Consider the following 20,418-nt stretch of genomic DNA (forward strand, 5'->3'; position numbering starts at 1 on the left):
TTTCTCTTTTTTTGGTTCTCCTAGCTCTGGTGGTTGAGGTGCTGCTTCTGTTATTGCTCTGAATGTGTGAGTCTGTTGCTAATTGAAGAAAAACAATATGTGTATAAGTACAAATAATTAAGAGAAGTATTTTTAATCTTTTTGTAGGTCATCATCAAATTTGAAATATTTAAAGTGGATACAAAACTGTTTCAGCGATGCAGACAATTAAGTGCGTTGTTGTGGGTGATGGTGCCGTTGGTAAAACGTGTCTCCTGATATCCTACACAACAAACAAATTTCCATCTGAGTATGTACCGACTGTAAGTATAAAGCTTCCATCTGTTAGTGACATGTATTATAATTTGATATCCTTTTGAAAACTTACTCTATGTGTACTGAAATTTTTCTGTTGTCTGCCTTTGTTTCCTGTTTTTAAAGATCTTGACTTCTCATGGGTAAATTATGTACACTTTAAAATTAAACAGCTGAAAAATCAGTGGAAAGTCAGAAGGGGTGACAGAAGGGTTTGCAAGAAGTGCTGGGAGGCAAAACTCCAATAGACAAGCTTCTAAAGAGTGGTGGTCTCAGTTTGGAGAAGTATGCACTACATCTTGGAATGAGGTGACTTTTTTTTTGATATCTTGGCCAATGATTAATCAGTGCTTGGAGTTCTTTGGGATGAATTTGGGGGGGCCTTGTAATTTCAGGGAAAGTAGTATGTGTCTATGTATTCTCCTTAGGGAATAGAAGAAAAGCTTATGGAGCTGTTGTCCTCACAGTAATGGAGCTCCAGACTGGCTTTTAGAGGTAGAGAAGACCTGTTTTTCTTATGAGAACATCAACAGAAGCCTATGGAGTTCTCTCGAACATAATGCTTTTTATCAGCTCCTTAAAAGAGTAGAAGGAAAATGGGGATAACAAAGATCTTGACGTCAGAGAGAGAGTTATTTAGAGTAACACTCATTGTGAATGTGTTTGGGGATCCAGTGTTTGTCCCAGGTTGGTTGACCAATCCAGTGGTGTAATTATGTTAAAGATAGATGTCCATTCTGTGGTGAGAGAGGAGCTAGTGTTGGCTTGGCCTGGCAGTAGCCACCTCTGTTAAGTGAGCTAGTTTAGAGGTTACAGAGCACCTGTGTATGATTAATATGGGATTAGTATTGTTTGGAAGTGAAAAGGAAGAAAATCTATGATTACTTCAGATTAATTTTCAGAGATGAGAGTATTTTTAAGAGGGTGGTGACAGGTTAAAGGTTTGGTAATTATGTTTGATTGTAATTAGAAGTCTGTAATGTCCCAGGGCAGATAGTGATTGAGGTAGGCCCAGGCTGTAGGAGGAAAAACTAGGGTTTCTTAGAGGGGGAGAAATCATATTTATAAACATGAATATTTTTGAGTTGGCCCATTTGGAGATATTTGGAAGTGAAAGAAGTTCTGAGGTTGAAAGGGACTTTTAGGGGATCTTTAGAGATAGATCAGTTTTGTGGATCTTGAGTGAAGGCTATCAGAATGTCTGTGTTTCAGTTTCCATTTAAAGTTATTTTCATACAAACATGATTTCTGAGTCTAGGTGTTTAAGGAGAGCTTGTGGGTATTTTATGTATGCGTTTGTGTGTGGATCTCTGGAGAACGGTTAGGTATGACTTAAGAAAATAACCTAAATAGGAGCTTAACTATATTCTTTTTACTTCCTTGTTCTTGTTGTTAAGAACTGAGTTTCTTTTTAACTGCCACCTCTCCCAAGCCCTTTCTTCTAGTCTTCTCTTTTTTTTTTTTTTACATTTAAACAAGCTCCCAACAATCCAGTCCACTAAAACATGAATCAGAGAGTTAGGGTTAAGCAGAGCTGATATTAAAATGTACCATCCTTCTCTTGGCTGGAAAGCCTTGCTTTTCAATTGTAAATTATTAATAATTCAGAGGAGTCCATGAATTAGTGTTGGGTCTTTTTTCATTTCATTCATTTTTTCATTTTTCATTTGTTGGAACTTTGATTTCATTTATTTTCATTTCATTTAGTTACCTCCCATTTTTACAAATTGCTTAGTACAAGCTATATATATATATATATATATGTGATGTATATTAGTATATACTGAGTTTGTTTGTTATGGGTTTTGCAGTCTATTTACAAGTAGTATACCCTATTCAGTATCCTTAAGTTACACACACACACCCCTATATATTATCCTTAAGTATACTCAGTTCAAAGAAGGTATCTCAGGTCATGTGGTTTGTACCCAGTAACATGAGTTTTATTCATAAAGTCCCAACAGAAGATCTGCCAGCCTATTTTGGACACTTTCCTTGAGTAACTTGAGGGAACGTATATTTTTCTCTAATGGGCCATGTTTGCAGCAAGGCTGTTCTTGTCTTGAACCCTGAAAGGAAAAAGATTATCATGGATCTAGGAGATTTTAATTCTATATTAAAAGGAAATGGTCTGTGAAGAATAATTTCTTAGAAATTAGATTGCAAATTTAGGTAAACTTGAAATTACTGTCTGGAAAGTTTCAAATTTGAATTGTATCATTTTGTATAGCCAGGGGACTCCACTCCTGCGATACCACTAACCCTTCTGTGGCGTTTTATCTGGGCGACTGGGGTAGAGCAGACATACCAGAATGCATCTTCTGTCCCGTTTTTTTTTTGAAGAACTGTTAGGTCATGAAAGGGCTTAGATGGCATGGTTGGTCATAGAAGACATATGGACTGAGAGAGGATTGAGTCTTGGGAAGGAAACTTTGTTTTAGCTTAAGAGTTGTCCTGTCCTGTTTTGACCATCCCCTTGCACACTAACAATGTCATATTTTTCTGTTTTAGGTTTTTGACAACTATGCTGTCACAGTTATGATTGGTGGAGAGCCATATACTCTTGGACTTTTTGATACTGCAGGTGAAAACTTGATGTCTTTTATAATGTTTTTGTCTGTAACTGTAATACTTGCTGGTGGTCTTTTTTGGGACATTTTGGGAAACTAGAGTATTAGCAAACCAGTTCCTTTTGTTAATAGCAGGATTGAATATTATGATGGTTGATGCTTGACCAAGCAGCAGTCCCAGACCTGGAATGGCAAAGAAGTGTTTGGAGCACCCTGACTGCATGGTGTGGGAGGAGACCAAGTGGGATGAGAACAGGGTACATTAGACAGGCTCTACTATCACGCTCATATTTGAAGACTTATTTAGTCTTTAGTATATGTGTCTGTATATTATATATACAGGTAGCTTCTATGCTATCATAGCTTGTTATTTTATATTACATTTGAAAAATTTTTTAGGGCAAACCAGTGTCTAGCTCACAGTATTGATATTTGCAGTCAGCTTTTCAAATTTAAGGAACAAATTTCTGCTTTATTTACAATTTCTCAGTGTTTTTTTCTTATTTTAACAGTAACTGCACATCTTAGTCTCTGACTTCTATTATTTCTGTTATCAGTTCAGTTAGGCAAAAGAAACATTCAGAAACTTGTTTTGGTATGTAGGAATTCTAACCTCTTTGCTTTTTATGAGTTATCGTCTCACTGTCTGCCAGATGATATATTGCTCTTATGGAGTGTATCATACTGCCCACTTTGAGGAACTGTCTAGATTTAATTGGGAGGGTGAAATGGAGAGACAGTAGTAAATAGTTTAGAGGCTTTCTAATGGTTTGTTAGACCTTGAAATTTTTTATGAATTAAAAATTGTAAGAATAATGGTATATTAGAGGAAACTTGGAAGATGGACAGAGTAAGATAATGACCTACATCTCTTGGTTGGTGAAGGATTTTTTTGTGTTTTTGTGTGCCTTCGGAGGCAATCTTTATACAGAGAAAAGACAATTTATGTCTATTTGAGGTGGAAAATTAATTTTAAACTTTATTTTCAAATTTCAGGACTTATTTTTTAATAAACCTTTATATCTTAATCAAAATTTTTTAAAATCTTTTTTGAAGTATAGCACAATAGAATTCACTCATTTCAAGTGTTCAGTTTGATTATTTTTGCTGACTATATAGTTGTGGTGGTGGTATTTTCGCTCAGTCTTGCCTGACTCTCTTGCAGCCCTATGGACTGTAGCCTGCCAGGTTCCTCTGCCCATCAGATTTTTCCAGGCAAGAATACTGAAGTGGGTTGCCATTTCCTTCTCCAGAGGAGTTTCCTGACCCAAGGATTAGCCCCGCCTGTGACTCCTGCGTTGGCAGGTGGATTCTTTACTGCTGAGCCACCTGGGAAGCCCGTATAGTTGTGTAACTGCCACAGTGATCAAGACACATCATTCTAAGGCGTTTCCTGTGCCCTTTACAGTCAGTCCCTTCCCTTGACCTGGCCCCAGGCAGCTGCAGATCTGCTTTCTCTCAGTGTGGTTTCACTTTTCTGGAATTTAATATCTTTGGAACCATATGATCTGTAGCCCTTTGTGTTGTACTTCTTTCACTTAGCATAATTTTTTTGAGATTCATCTGTTATGTTTATCAATAGTTTGTTTCTTTTGTATTCAGTTTGTGAATATAGCACAGTTTGTTTTATCCATTTATCCACCAACAACAAGTTGATGGTTTGGGTTCCGTTTTTAAGCTATGATGGATAATGGTGCTGTGACCGTTTATATATTTATATCTTTGTATGGTCACAGTTTGGAAGTGAGTAAGCCTTCATGTTTATTAATAGTTGCACAACTTATTACTTTTTATTAAAACATCTATTTTAACAAATCATTCTCCCAGTTGCCCAGGGTCGTTTGATTAATATTGGTTTATTTAACTTGGGTTGGCCAGACTTTAATCCTAGTCAGCCTCATTTACAACCATTAAATTTCTTCTAGCACTTTAGATTGCGTAAAATACTCGGATTTTATTTTAAGTGATTCAGTTTGCTTGACATCAGAAGTGAAACACTCCCAAGTGTTTATGTATATAACTTGAATAAACCTGATAACTTACGATTTTCTGTATTTGTTTTAATTTATCTTAAACAGTATTATTTACAACTTTCATAAAATTCTTAACATTTTCAATGAAAACTCAAGATCACTTACTCAGTAACACATTTTAAATTGGAATCAGAAAACTAATCTATCATGTTCTTTAACATGGTGATTATTTTAAATATTATAGACACTGAGTGTTAAGTAAGAATAGGTTATTCTTAAATGTAATTGAAAATTAACAATAATAATGTTTGATTTATTTCATTTCTATATTAGATTCTGAATCTTTATAGGGGTTGAAAGACATTTACTAAGGAAATTATTTTATTGTACCGGGCAAGTTGCGGAGTTTTCACCTCAACTGGTTAAGGTCACTGTAAGCCTAAGATCTTTTTTGATGAGTGCTGGAGGCCTGGGATATTAGGCATTTAGATTGAGTCTCCTGTCTTTCTGTCTTTGATAGACTTGAGGAGACTCTGTATTCTTTTCCAGAGGCCTTAATCTCAGAATCCTGGTTGGAGTCATGTCATTAACTTAGTGTTCTTTCTGCTAAAGCTTTCATCCATGCTCAGATAGCCTCTGATTTCCTTTATTTGTTTGGTTACTCTTAACCTATCGACTGTGTTATTTTGTTTTGAATTCTTTAATTCATTTATTCTTTTTTTTAAAGAAAAACTTTTTAGAATTGAAGTATAATTAATTTTTACTGCTGTGTTAGTGCCAGGTGTACCACACAGTGATTCAGTTCTATGTTTCCTTTTTCAGATTCTTTTCCATTTTAAGTTATTACAAGGTATTGAATATAGTCGTTTTGAATTCTTTTTATACTCTTCCTGTCTTTGGCTACAACTCTTACAGCTGTTTATTTTAAAATAGTTCTGTTTAAGACCAGAGGTAGGGCTTTCCCTCTGTCTCAGAGCTTTATATCTGCTTTGGTGGTCACGACACCACATTCTTGTTTAATGAGCTTCCAGTTGTTTTGTTCTTTCTTTCTTTTTTTTTTTTAATGCTTTTTACTGTTGTGTTTATAATTCTATATTTAGCTTTTTTCACTTAACATATTATATCATGGTCTGTTTTCCATATTGAATAATTCCAATTTTACCACCAATTCCTTTCTGTGTCAGAATTTAAAATGTTATTCTTTATTATAGAGATACAGGTTTTTCTTTATTACAGGAAAAACAATATAGATAAGCAAAAGGAGAATATGAAAAACCATCTATATCTGGAGATGATCACATCTTAGTGCATGTCCAAAGCAGAGCTCTTCCTGTGCGTTCATTGTATTTATACATAGGGAAAAGAAAAGGATACTCTTTCTCTCCCCCCGCCCCTTCTCTGTACCTGCCTACATCTCTCTGCAGAAAAGTATGATGATATCTCTCAGGGTTGTACTTTGTCATAGTCTTCATGGTTACACAGTAGTCTGTTGTGTGGCAGATCACACCACAGTTTAACTTCTTTTGTTAGCATAGGAGTCTGTTTGTAGTTTTATCTTTCTTATAGAAACACTTTAGCATTTGGATGCTCATTGTCTTTTATCACTTTTTATCCTGATTTAACTTCAGGTTTGTAGATAAGTTACTAGTACGAAGAACTCCTGACCAGATTCACCAGTTCTGAACCTTTTGACATTCTTCAGCTCTGTATGCATATTGCTTTTATTTCTAAGCCTTTAGTAGAGTGGGTTGTATACCTCATGCCCTTTGTTTCTTAATGTTTCAATATGCAGTTCTGAAGAGCAAGTGCACTTACCAACTGTAGGAAATTTAGCATTGTGTGTGTGTGTGTAACATTTTAAACTTTGACCTGTAGTCAGCTTTCTAATTTTGTCAGTTGTCTTAATATTGTTCCTTATAGCAATTTTTCTTATACAAGTTCTGACCTAGGGTCAGACATTGCATGTAGTTGTCACTTTCTTTGGTTAATATCTTTTAGTATAGAGTCTCAGCCTTTTATGCCATTGCCACTTTTTTTTTTTTTTTAAAGAAAACTGGCCATTTATTTTATAGACTGTTTCTCAGTTTAAGTTTGTCCATTTCCTCATGAATAGATTCAAGATAAGCGTATTTGGTTAGTATACCACGTTGGTGGGTATGTCCATCTCAGGGTATTACCTTTTGGTAAAAGTAATTTTGATCACTTGATTATGGTGTTGTCCAGCTTTCCTACTGTATATTTAGAATATTTCCTTTTATAATTAATAGTCACTTTGTGAGGAGATACTTTATTTTTTTTTTTGAGGAGATACTTTAAAATGGTGTAAACATTCTCTTGTCTTTAGCACTCCCTGTAGATTTAATAATCACTGACAATTTTTGCCTGAATCAATTTTCCCTACAGTGTTGCAAAATGGGAATCTAAGTCCTAGATGCGCTTACTGTTGTAGAGCTCTGGACATAGATAAGACAGCAGAACAGCTGTCACACGGCAGCAACTTGTTCTGCACCACAGTGACTTGTTCTGCACCACAGTGACTTGTCTTGAATATCATTCTTTCAGCTAGGGAGGAAAATAACATTAGCATGTTTAATCTGGACAGTGAGTTTTTGTTGATACCTCCAAATTCAGTCCAATTCAAGCTGTCATCTTTGCCTTCTCCAATTCCATATTTTCATCTCCATGTCTTCTATAGGTAGACGCTAAGTCCCCAAAAGACGAGTAAACTGTTCTCATTTTCACTTCTGCAACACATAAAACAGTTCTAAGAATTTTATACTATACCACTGTGAAAAGCAAATAAGTAATAAGAGTTCAAGATTGGTTTGCAGTACCTTTTTCCTTTGGTCTAATAGCATACAAAGTTCCTTGGATTTTGTCCCCCCTCGCCCCTGTGTGGCTGTGTTATTTGGAAGACAGTTCAGTTCATTTATGTTCACATTAACTGTTTCCCCCCATTCTCATTTATTTATGTATTCTCTTGTTGAGTTCAGTTTTCAGAAGATCTCTTTATTTTTGAATTCTAGTAATCAGTCATTTCAGGCATTACCATAGCAATAAACAAAAGAAAGGTTGGACTTTAATGCTAGATAGACGAGTTAGCTAGATAGTTGGCAAGTTACTTAACTATGTGGAGCTTAATTACCTTGATGTGTAAAATATGTTTAAAATATTTACCTCAGAGGTGTTGTGAAGATTCAGCGATAGTTTAATGAAGTGAATACATATGTAAAAACTGAGGAGCTGTGTATTTATGGTTCACTGTTGTTTATCACTGAGTCCTGTACGGCTCTGTGTGACCCTATGGACTGCGGCTCGCCAGGCTTTCCTGTAACTTCACTGTCTCCTGGAATTTGCTCAAGTTTATGCCTGAATTGGGTGGTTCAGCCATCTCAGCCTCTGTTGCCCCTTTCTCCTCCTGACTTCAGTCTTTCCCAGCATCAGGGTCTTTTCCAATGAATTGGCTCTTCACATCAGGTGGCCAAAGTATTGGAGCTTCAGCTTCAACATTAGTACTTCCAGTGAATATTCAGGGTTGATTTCCTTTAGGATGGACTGGTTTGATCTCCTTGTAGTCCAAGGGACTTTATAGAGTCTTCTCTGGCACTGCAATTCAAAAGCATCTGTTCTTCTGCACTCAGCCTTCTTTATGGTTTAACTCTCACATCCCTACATGACTCACTGTACTATTAAAAAAAAAACCCAACACAATGACTGGAATGTGTTTGGTGCACAGCTAATATTATTCTCTTCCTTAGCAAAAGAATAATGTTCAGAACGAGCCATAGTGATGCACTTTGACCTGGTTTAGTTGCTGTTTTTTATTCATGTTGTTGTACAGCAGAAGCTGACACAACATTATGAAGCAATTCTATTCCAATTAAAAAAAAACTTTCATTGAGGTGTTTTCTAGTATCTGGCTGTCTTCTGTAGTTATTGATCAGTTACTTTGTCAGGAATGGCAATGCTGTCCACAGAGATACTACAGCCACTTTGGTCTCTAGTGTTATTGTAGAATCTTTCTTTGAGTCTTCAGTAAGTTCTGTATTAACATGCAATGGTATAGATTTTTACAGATGTTATATATAAGCTGGTAGGAATCTTAGGTTCCAGTGTCCCCGTTTATTTTTGGATTTTTTTTTTTCTCATGATGTAAAAGTTACGAAATTATTTAGGAATAACCTCCATAACAGGCTTCCCAGGTGGCATAGTGGTAAAGAGATGTAATGCAAGAGATGTGGGTTTGATTCCTGGATTGGGAAGATACCCTAGAGGAGGAAATGGCAGCCTGCTCCAGTATTAATTCCATGGACAGAGGAGCTGGTCCAGTCTGTAGGGTTGCAGAGAATCGGACATGATTGAGCGACAGACAGACAGACAGACAGACAGACACACACACACACACACACACACACACACACGATTGAGCGACACACACACACACACACGCGTGCTCGCGCTCCACAGCATAGGTGGACACACACACGCTCCACAGCATAGATGGACACACACACACGCGCACACGCTCCACAGCATAGATGGAGCAGGGATCACTAAATGCTGTTGAATTTTGAGAAATTGTGTGTAGAAAAAATGTTTAAGTTTTAATTTGTAGTTGTATATTCTATGAAATGTTTGTCCTCTTTGTAATGTCCTCCTGCAATTCTCTGAAAATTGTTGTTTTTTAGCCGTATTCTTATTTTTCATGCCATGAGAACATTTCAAATTTTTCATATGGACCAGAGTCCTTGTTCCAGCTGACTTAATTCCTCTTGAATTCAAATTTTGAATATGAGATTGTGAGCAGGGAACAAAACCAGCAACCTATGAGATGTCCCCTTGCTTTTTGTCAAGTGTTAAAAATTAAGTGGTGAGCTGGTGTGCTAAATATAATTGAAGACTTGTAGTCAAAAACCTGTCTTACACAGTATAGAGAAATTTTGATTATGTTGTATACCTTAAAGGATGTTAAATGATACTGCTACCTTTATCTTGAGTGAATAGTGGCTACTTGTGACAAACTCAGAAAATAGATTTTAGCTGGATAAATTATGCGGTATTGAAGAGACTTGCTCATCTAAGCAATCATACTCACTCTGTTTCCTTAAATGTAGCACTTGTAGCAAATGTAGATGTAAGGTAGCCTACTTTTTGTTTATCGAACAATTTTACTTTTGAATTTTTTTTCTCCTTAGCAAAGGAAAAGAAAGATTTATAGCTTTGAGGGCTTGTTTATTACAAGTAAATGGATGGACCAATACCTCTTTGGGTCTTGTGTTAAAAAAATGACTTGTACTTGTTTTCTGCCTCCAGTTCATCTGAATTGAAGGTTGGTTGCATGTAAAACATTGGGCATTTATTTAGATGCCCCCGGTGGTGCTTAGGAGTCCACTTTTGATGCAGGGGCTGGATAACTAAAAATGTAGCCTTTTCTGGTCTATGCCAGCCTTAATTTTCATGAAATATATCCCATTTGAATAGGGACTAGGGCTAAGAAAAGGTGTGTGAACATCTGTACTTTTTATACAGTTTGCTTAACTGTATCATCCTCTTATTTTCTAAATTTAGTTTTTATTTAAAGAGTTTGGCTGATTCCCCTCTCCGCCATTCTTTGGTTTTTAATCTCTTCTGTGTCTACAATTGTACATTATAGTTACACACCTTAGTGCAAACCTTTGAATTGTTTTGATTCTGATCCTAGCAGATTACTGTAGTAAGTGTTTAAGTTACATAGTAACTTGCTGTAGTATTTAAGTAAGTATTAAGTTACACACTTTAGTGCATATCTTTGACTTCCTTTGATTCTAACCCTCAGTAATTGCTAGAGGTACTGAGAGTGATTTTATTGTTTTGTAATTGTTGTTTTGTAATCTTTATTTTGACTTCTTTAAACCTTATTCATTTTCTTGCTGTATTCTCCTGACAGTACCTTTATTGCCTACTTATGTATTATCTCAGTTTAGTTCAGTCGCTCAGTCGTGTCCGACTTTGCGACCCCTGGACTGCAGCACACCAGGCTTTCCTGACGTCTTTAATTACCATGTTTTGATAGCTACCCTAAATTCTTATATACTTTCTCATTGGTGGCAAAAAAAAAAAATTCACGGCCATAGAAAATATTTAGGGTTTCCCAGGTGGTAGGACATGACTGAACAACCAAACAACAACAAAGCAAAATATTTAACTTTCCTTTTTTCCCTTATTTTTTATTGTGATAAAATGCATATAACATAAAATTTACCATTTTTAGCATCCAGTTCAGTGTCATTAAGTACTTTCCTATTCTTTTTTTTTGTTTGTTTCATGGCTGCATGATATGTGGGATTCTAGTCTCCCCTCCCCTGGGATTGTACCCTTGCCCTCCACAGTGAAAGTGTGGAGACCCAAACTGGACCACCAGGGAATTCCCTTTTGTTTTTGGTTTGTGGACTGTTCTTGTTAATACATAGGATTGTTGTAGTTCAGTTTTGAAATTGGATTATTAAATCCTTCCTGTGTGACTCTTCCCTTTCCTTCACAGTTTTGGAAATGTGTTTGGATATTTTAAGACAGTTTTTATCTGGAAATAATTTCAAGCTTAAAGAATAGTTGCAAAAATAGTGCCAGGAAACTACATATATCGTTTAACAAAATTTATCAGTTGTTAATGTTTTATCTGCTTTTTTCTCTTTCAACATATTTGTACATACTTTTTTTTTTTTTTCCCCTGAACTGTTTGAGAGTAAGTCATCATTAGCTTTGAATTAGGGCTTTCCTGGTGACTCAGATGGTAAAAAATCTGCCTGCTATGCAGGAGACCCAGGATCAGTCCCTGGGTGGGGAAGATCCTCTGGAGAAAGGAATCACTACCTCTCCAGTATTCTTGCCTGGAGAACTCCATGGACAGAAGAGCTTGGTGGGCTACAGTCCATGGGGTCTCAAAGAGTTGGACACAACTGAGCGACTAACACACACAGCCTTGAATAAGTATGAATTTCCTAAGGATAGAGATAGTTTTGTATAATGGTAATCAACTTCAGGGAATTTTGCATTGATACTGTACTCTAACATCTATATGTCAATTTTGTCAATTGATCCAAGTCATTTTTTTCTGCTTTTAGTACAGGACCATGTATTGCATTTAATTGTTATGTTTCTTTAGTTTCTTGTAATCTGGATCAATTCTTCTGCCCCCACCCCCTTTTTTGGTGTTTCATGACATTTTAATATACTACAGACCTAGGAATCCTCACCCTCCTCCCCTCATTTTGGGTTTGGTCTCTTTTCTCATGATTAGATACAAATTACGCTATTTTGGTTGGAATATTACCTTAATGATGTCTTCCTCAGGATATAAATGTAGAGGCATATGATATTCATCTGCCACTCATTGGTGATGGTAATCACCAGTGACTGGTCACTCAGTCAAGGTGATGTCATTTCTTCACAGTGTAGTTACGTTTTTCCCCTTGTGGTTTACAAGTAATATTTAAGACCATACAGATATTCTCCTTTTCACCAGAGTTTCCTCCATATTAATGTAGCATCCATTGAATGGATGAAAATAATTCTTGTTGAATTCTTTTTTTTCTATGTGTTTTCAGTTTCAAGTACTGGTGTGTTAGACGTACCCATTAACTAAACATGTCAACCTGATTTGGTAGTCATGAGCAGTGGATTTTGTCAGCTGGGTTTCACTGAGGTTTTTGTTTGCTTAGGTCAGTGGTCCCTAGCATTTTTGGCACCAGGGAAGATTTTTCCATGGATTGGGGGTAGGGGGGATGGTTTCAGGATAATTCAAGTGCCTTACATTTATTGCGCACTTCATTTCTAATCTAATGCTGCTGCTGATCTGACAGGAGGTTCTGGTTCATGGCTTGGAGGTTGGGGACTTACACAGTTTCACTGTCACTGTTTCTTAGATCTGAGTAGATCTGATTTTTAATCATTTCTGGCAGCAGTTTGTTGAAAACTGCAAATTGATAATAAGGCAAATAATATATAACAAATTCATTGCTGTTCTGAAGCAATGAAAACAGTTTCCCCATTTTTTTTCTTTATTGATGTATAGTTGACTCACAATATTATATTAGTTTTAGGTGTACAACATAGTAATTTGATATTTTTATACACATCATGCAAAGTTACTAAACTATTACTGACAATATTCCCTGTGCTGAGCATTACATTCCTGTGACTTACTTATTTTATAACAGATAGCTTGTACCTCTTAACTAGAATTAACTGAGTTGAGAGTATTGGTCAAATATTCTATTACAAAGCCATACATTTTATTAGATAAGTTGCTTTCTCATTAGTAAGTGTGCTGTTAACTACATGCTTAATTTGTTGACTGCTTGTGATTTTAATGCTATTAGACACCAAGATTCACTTGTTGATTTGTCTAATTTTCTTCCCCTTAGGGCAGGAGGATTATGACAGATTACGACCGCTGAGTTATCCACAAACAGATGTATTTCTAGTCTGCTTTTCAGTGGTCTCTCCATCCTCATTCGAAAATGTGAAAGAAAAGGTGAGTTAGTTAGATATTCTCTCACTGAAAAAAAGGTTGTCATAGAACTTCTGTTGACTTGTAAATAGCTTTGGAGGCTTATGGATTAATGCAGGTGTGTTTTTTCTTTTTTTGAAATATCTTTTCTCTAGTGGGTGCCTGAGATAACTCACCACTGTCCAAAGACTCCTTTCTTGCTTGTTGGGACCCAAATTGATCTCAGAGATGACCCCTCTACCATTGAGAAACTTGCCAAGAATAAACAGAAGCCTATCACTCCAGAGACTGCTGAAAAACTGGCCCGTGACCTGAAGGCTGTCAAGTATGTTGAGTGCTCTGCACTCACACAGGTGAGGATTATGTGGAGCCCCATGTCTATTAACAGTGAAGCGGTTTGAGTAGCATTTAGGACACAGGTTATTTCTGACAGTGGTCTGCAGCACTCAAGAAAGCTGCCCAGGAAGACTGTTAGAAGTCTTGTTAGAGGTCTCCGTTTTTATGAAGAAAATTATTCGTCTCTAAATAAAGCTCTTGTGTTGGTGAGCGCCCATGTTTTATGTATCATTTGTAGTGGTCAGGGATTGTTTTTTTTTTTTTTTTTTAATTAATGGTAAGGTCCAGATTAGCACAAATTTACAAGAGTATGTGAATGATTCCCCTCTTCCCCCTGCCCCAACTTAAAATTTCATCTAAGTAAATCTCATCTTTTGTCAGTACTGACAGTTGATGCTATAGTCTTCTGGGGTGATTCATCTGAAATCGGGAATTGGTCGTAATCATTGAGACTTTCAGAGACAGCTACCTTGTTTAATCATTGAGACTTTCAGAGAAAGCTACCTTGGCCATTTCTCAAGTTTGCCTTTATATAGTGTCTCTATTCCTAGATTTTGGGAGGCATTCCATCCTTATACTGTTCACTTTTTCTGAACAATATAGTTGGAACTCTTTCTATAGTTTGATGGGAAACTTCAGATTCTGAAGACAGCAAGCAGTGTTAAAAGTACTTTGAGTGAGAGTTACAACCGACTTGTGTGGTTTCATCTTCTCTACCTTCATGGTGTCACCAACCTGTTCCCCCATTTGAGAGTTGTTCTGTTGGGGGGTGGAAGGAAGGATTATGGAAATAATTAGCCCACAACGTTTTCATTCTGTCTTTTGACATTTGAACAGTGAGCAGACATGCCTAATTAAAATAAGGCAGGACTGAAAGGTAGAGATTTCTTAGAGTTATGTGAAATTCACTTATATTTCTCACACTGCTTTTTCAGGTAGGTTTTTTTTTAAATTAAGTTAAAAAAACACTGTCAGATTCTTGATTATATGTATACTAAAGTAAATGGCATATATAGTTAAATATTATACATGTACTAGGTATTTAGTATGTAGGGTGTAGACATAATTTAGTAATCTCCAGTTTAGCCCTGGGCTGGATATGTAAAGACAAAAGTTTTGTTTGAAGCTGGATATTTCACAGGATAGCTTTGAGGCCTAGTTTTATTGTTACAAGCCCAGTTTTTCTTGGCAGTTCAGTTCTGTTGTATTGATATTGCAGATATTTAAAAGTTGAGATGGTTTTACATTTTCATACATGTACAGCTGAGATTTTAAAAAATGCCCAATTGTACAGCTGACTGAGATTTTAAAAAATGCCTAATGCTTCTGTGTTTTGCTAGCATTCCCAGAAAAATGTTGTGTGTGTACTGAAGAAGGATGTGTGTGGAACATTTGAATCAGATAACTTGCATATCCCCATTCTCTGAATATGGGTTGCTTTTGGGGGAAATGGAGGCAAGAAGGCCATGTGGACCCAATTTTAGGTCACTAGTGAAGCTTATTTTAGAGAATTGGATGCTTCCATATAAGGTGTTCTACATTATGAATAGGTTTATTTAGGGGAAGTCCCTTTTCAGAGAACAGAAATTTGAAAAAATCTTAGCAAATATGTTTTTCTTATCAGATTTTGAAGTTTGGAGAAATCAAAAGAGAAGACAGAAAATGGGGTCCCTGGTACAGTTTGGAAGCCGGAAGTTTTTAGGACTCCAGAATTTGTTGGTTCCTCTAAAACTGAACTCTTTATATAATCAGATAGTGTGATTAAAGCAAAGATTAGGTTTGTCTTGTAGGGGATTAGTTGATCTTTGTCAATAAGCAGGAACATATTTGCTTATTAAGAGATGCCCTAGATTCTAATTGTTCTCCTCTTCTTTTTTCCCCCTTATAAAATTTATTTCTCCTTCATAGCTTCCCTCCTTTCTTTTATGTATGACAACCAGAATTTGCTCGTAGATGTGTAGAAAGAATTTCAGAGGAACCTTTGACTTGTTTAGCATTTCTAGTTTGTGAAAGGCACAGAAGGACGAGAACTTTTTAAACCTTTGTTTCTTTTCAAGCGCTTGTTGTTATTTCTCATTTATTTTGTATCTAATGGACTGTGGGTGCCGATCCTCTAAGATACTGTGTGGGGGCGGTGAGCAAAGTAGGGGCAGTGGGGGCGTCTGGGGCTCGCACATTTGCTACCAGAGCTGTGCTCTGGGGCTTTGGGGGGCATGTTTACTTGGGATACAACTGACCTAAAGGACATGTGAAACTTCTTTGGGTGGTAAATCTGTGGCTTCAGATTTAGGTTGAGTTTAGGTTGAGGCTATAGACCTGGTACCAGTACTACTGAGTCATACTGTCACGCTGGAGTTCTGGCTGAGGTGTAAGTGTATTTCTGCATCTTAATCCTTACAGAGCTGAGAATATTCTTTGTTTTCACTCCATGCTTTATGCTCTGATACCCCACGCGGACATTAAAAGCATTGATCTGCTTGCTAAAACTCATTCTAGGACCCCATTCTTTGTTTTCCTATTGGGTGGTGGTTACTTGCTCTAATAACATTACTGAATAACTGAAGTGTATGCTGTTTCTAGAGTCTTTTCTTTAAACTTCTCCCAGTTGGTACTGCTGAACAATTAACACTTTTTCTAAATGCCTGAACCTGTTGTTCTGGGGAACTTGTTTAATCTGAAATTTTGATTAATACCATCTAGATATGTCATTGAATCTAGAAACATGTAGCATGCTTGTTAGTCTGCTATTTGTGTCCTTCAGTTATTCAGGGGATGAATTCACAGAAGCCTGAAATTGTTATAGGTTTAGTTCCAAAATGTATGTGCCATTCTTGTCATTAGAAGTACTTGGGGGTTCTACAAGTACTAATCCTAATTATTTAATGCATGTATCTCACGTTTACATATCCATTTTATTCCTCTGGCACTCATTTCATTAATATGTTGTAATGTTAGATTTCAAAGTGTGATTGTTCTAGAAATCAACATATGGCATTGTCACAAAAGTTGTTTTCTTGCTCAGTTAATCTTTTTTGAGGTAAGACATTTGTTCAGTTATTTACTCTCTTGATAATGGACTTAAGATCTAGCTTTCTGGCAGTTACTTTTCTAAAGGTGCATTGCTTCTGTGAATTCAACCCATTTAATCCGGACTGCTGTTGTATCTGCTAGTCTTTCTAATCCTCTAACCTGGCTGCTATTCTCTCTCCTCCCCTCTGTCTTGTAGAGAGGTCTGAAGAATGTGTTTGATGAGGCTATCCTAGCTGCCCTCGAGCCTCCGGAAACTCAACCCAAAAGGAAGTGCTGTATATTCTAAACTGTTTTCTCCTTCCCCTCTTTGCTGCTGCTTCCTGTCCCACTACTGTAGAAAGATCGTTTAAAAACAAAGGAATAAAACCATCCTGTTTGAAAGCCTCTGCGTCTTTTTACTCACCACCTTAGAGCAACCTCTGTATTAGTTTTTGATCAAGAATGCAATATCTTATAGAATATTTTTTGTGATCTGTAGTCAAGTTGGACTTGTTTAACTTTCTGCTGCTTGAGTTGCCTGATGCTCAGAGCTTTTTGGTTTGGATTACTATTGCAAAAGGGAACTTGGTTTGGCATTAAGAATGTCCTCTTGGAGAAAATTAAGAGTTTTTAACACTTCTAGATCTTAGTTCTTGATGGAGAAAATAACACAAACATCATTTTACTCTTGTGATCCATTGTTAATTGTAATTGCATGACAAAATTTATGGGAAAAGGGTGACCTGCTAGTAGAGTGTAATGGGGAAGGGAGGATTCTTTTCTGGTTTTCCTTTGTGCAGTGAAACTTTGTGTTGCTATTGCTTTGGCTGTCTGTGCTGTAGTGGAGTGTTTGTCAGTCTGGGTGGGAAAGATATTGATGTACCTGCTACTGCTTTATGAGATCATTTGTTATACTCTCTTTTAAGAATAGCATCCATTTTAACAGTTGACTGAAGGTTTGTTAATGTTGAGATGTAAAGCTGCCACCTTTATATTTTCCTGCTTCTGATTTTATTGTTGTGAGGGGAAACATACAATTGTGGTTACCTTCAAATTTTGAAATTAAAAATATACAGTTGTTTGTATAAATGCCTGATGAAGCTTTTTATTCCTGTTGCACTGACTGGCTCTAGTTTCACATGTATGTAAGGTACCCACATTTCTGCTTCCTTGAATCCCCCTGGCTCTTAATTGGTGGGATAAAGGGAGTTCAGAGTGAATACCTTTGATGCAGCCACTGTAATCGCTCTCTCCATCTTTGCCTGCGCCTTCCATGTAATAAGGATGCCATTGCCCAGTGCCCGACCTCTCACTCCTGTTCCATGTTCAGCTGTTTCATTTGAATGCAGAGCTGCTTATTTGTCTTTATGGAAAATGTTCCAGCAGCACATTGTACAAAACTCATTGAATGAGCAAATGACACGTGTGCTTGTTTGCTTCTTGTGACATACATTGGTCTGCAAAAAGCTTTCTCAGAGAACCACTGTCTCACTCATGAATATCTCCTCCTCTGCTCCTGAATTGGTGGATCCTTCCAGTGCCCTGCCTGGACAGAACTTGGTGAAGTGAGATAATTGTGTTGAGATTCAGGGTTTTTCAATGACTCGTTCTTTGCCAACTCTTGGGGGTTTGCGTGTTTTAAATTTGACCTTCAATTTTATTATACTGAATATCAGACTGCAAATTTTTTTCTTTCTACCCCTTTTCAGAAAGGCCTAAAGAATGTATTTGATGAAGCAATATTGGCTGCCCTGGAGCCTCCAGAACCGAAGAAGAGCCGCAGGTGTGTGCTGCTATGAACGTCTCTCCAGAGCCCTTTCTGCACAGCTGGTGTCGGCATCATACTAAAAGCAATGTTTAAATCAAACTAAAGATTAAAAATTAAAATTCGTTTTTGCAATAATGACAAATGCCCTGCACCCACCCACATGCACTTGTGTGAGACAAGGCCCATAGGTATGGCCCCCTTCCCCCTCTCAATACTAGTTAATTTTGAGTAATTGTGTATTGTCAGAAAAGTGATCAGTACTAGTTCTTGTTTTGTCGTTTCAAAAAATTATTATTATTATTTTTCGTTTGTTTAAAAGCAAGGCATGCTTGTGATGACTCTGTAACAGACTAATTTGGGATTTTGAAGCTGTTCCCGGGTTCCACTCTGGCGAGTAATCTGGGATATCTAGTGTTTTTTTTTTTTTTTTCTTTCTTTTTTTTTTTGTTTGGGCGGGGGAGTGTGTGTGGGATTTGTTTATATTTAGTCATTTTTTGAAAAAAAATTCATTAACCATTGGACAGCCCTTAGGGGAGGAGGACGGATTGATTCCACATTCCACTTCCTAGATCTAGTTTAGAGAACATGTTCCCCACCTGGTGCTCTTAGGAAGGAGTATAGTAAACGCCTCATTTAATAATATACTCCTTTTTGAAAGTTGCCTTTTCTCTCCACCCTTGAGTAGGTCCAGTATTTGATGAAACTCATGAAAGTGGGTGGAACCTGTCTTGCCCCTCCTCTTTTCTAGGATGCACTATATATGTGACTGTGACTCTCAAGGAAATTTGTTTGCCATTTGCTGATTTTTTTTTTTTTTGAAGTTAATTTCTAACTTCTTTCACTGATAAATGAAGAAAAGTATTGCACCTTTTGAAATACACCAAATGGATTGAGTACATAATTAAAAAACATTTTTTTTCCCCTGTCAGTCATTGTCTTAATATGCTTAGCATAGACATGCAGCTTAATAGTGTATGATATGGTGTTCCTAGAACACAGCTGAAGACCTGGTGTATAGAGGAAATCCAAGGGGTGGTGCTAGAAGACAGATGCCTGTGGGATGATTCGCATCCTCTTTCAAGTCGCGAGGATGGAGACCTGCTTCATTAAGAAGCTGGGGGTGGGGTGGGGTGGGGAGAACCTTTAACAACATGGGGACCAGTCAGGGGAATCCCCTTATTTCTGTTTTGCATGAGGAACCCTAGAGCAGCCAGGTGAGGCTCTCTAGTTCAGTAAAAATCCTAGGGAGAGTCTTATGAAGACTCTTCATAAGTGTTAATAGGGATTTTATCAGCTTATTTTGGTTGCAGTTTTCAAGTTTTAAAAATGTTAGGTTATCTTCCCCACCTTCTCTAAATCCTAATTCTTGTAGATTTCATTAGTGTTGAACCAATGCTTTCTCATGTCTCAATTCTTTGTATATGCATTCTTTTCAGATGTATTAAACAAACAAAAAAACCCTTCACAAGTCAGCCTGGGGGTTGTTATTTTCCCTCCGCCTCTTAATCTTTAGACATTTAGGAGTGGGAACTTAACTCTCATTGACATCAATTTCTAACAGATTTCAGGATAAAAATATAGAGCATAAAGATTTAATGTACTTTGTTTTCTGGAATTCAGTTTGAGATATTTTTTCCTGTCCTCATATTCAGGTTTCTGCCTTTTCCCCTAAGTTTGACAGGTAGCCTGCAAACTCCTTTTCTTTAGTATCAAGTGGGTTCCATAGAGAAGTGCTCTGACAGCTCACTGCTCATGTTGTTGAAATGACAGCATACTTCCAATCCAAGGATTAGTGGGAAAGCAGTCATTTTTTCTCCTAAGTTTTCTGTATCAGTGGTTTTCAAACTTTGCTGCTTTGTAGAGTGTAGCTTGAGCAGGGGATTATTTAGAAGCTTTCCAGGTACTTCCATTACACAGCCAAGTTTGAGAACCACTGCTCCTAAGGTGTTAACTGCAAACTGCTTCTACCAAATTATAGAT

The 20,418-nt window shown here is 37.0% G+C and overlaps 1 protein-coding gene across 1 annotated transcript in view; it reads left to right on the forward strand.

Annotated features, from left to right (window-relative positions):
• CDC42 (cell division cycle 42) overlaps positions 1-19,906 on the forward strand; it is a 49,271-nt gene extending 29,365 nt beyond the window's left edge. The window contains exons 2-6 of the mRNA XM_061148125.1: positions 148-302; positions 2,806-2,878; positions 13,240-13,349; positions 13,481-13,678; positions 18,380-19,906. Of these exons, the coding sequence (XP_061004108.1) occupies positions 198-302; positions 2,806-2,878; positions 13,240-13,349; positions 13,481-13,678; positions 18,380-18,469 (576 nt within the window). The 5' untranslated portion in view covers positions 148-197 and the 3' untranslated portion in view covers positions 18,470-19,906. The remainder of the gene's footprint in view (positions 1-147; positions 303-2,805; positions 2,879-13,239; positions 13,350-13,480; positions 13,679-18,379) is intronic.
• The last annotated feature ends 512 nt before the right edge of the window (positions 19,907-20,418 follow it).

This window comes from Dama dama, chromosome 8 (assembly GCF_033118175.1).
Source record: "Dama dama isolate Ldn47 chromosome 8, ASM3311817v1, whole genome shotgun sequence".
Taxonomy (NCBI): Eukaryota; Metazoa; Chordata; class Mammalia; order Artiodactyla; family Cervidae; genus Dama; species Dama dama.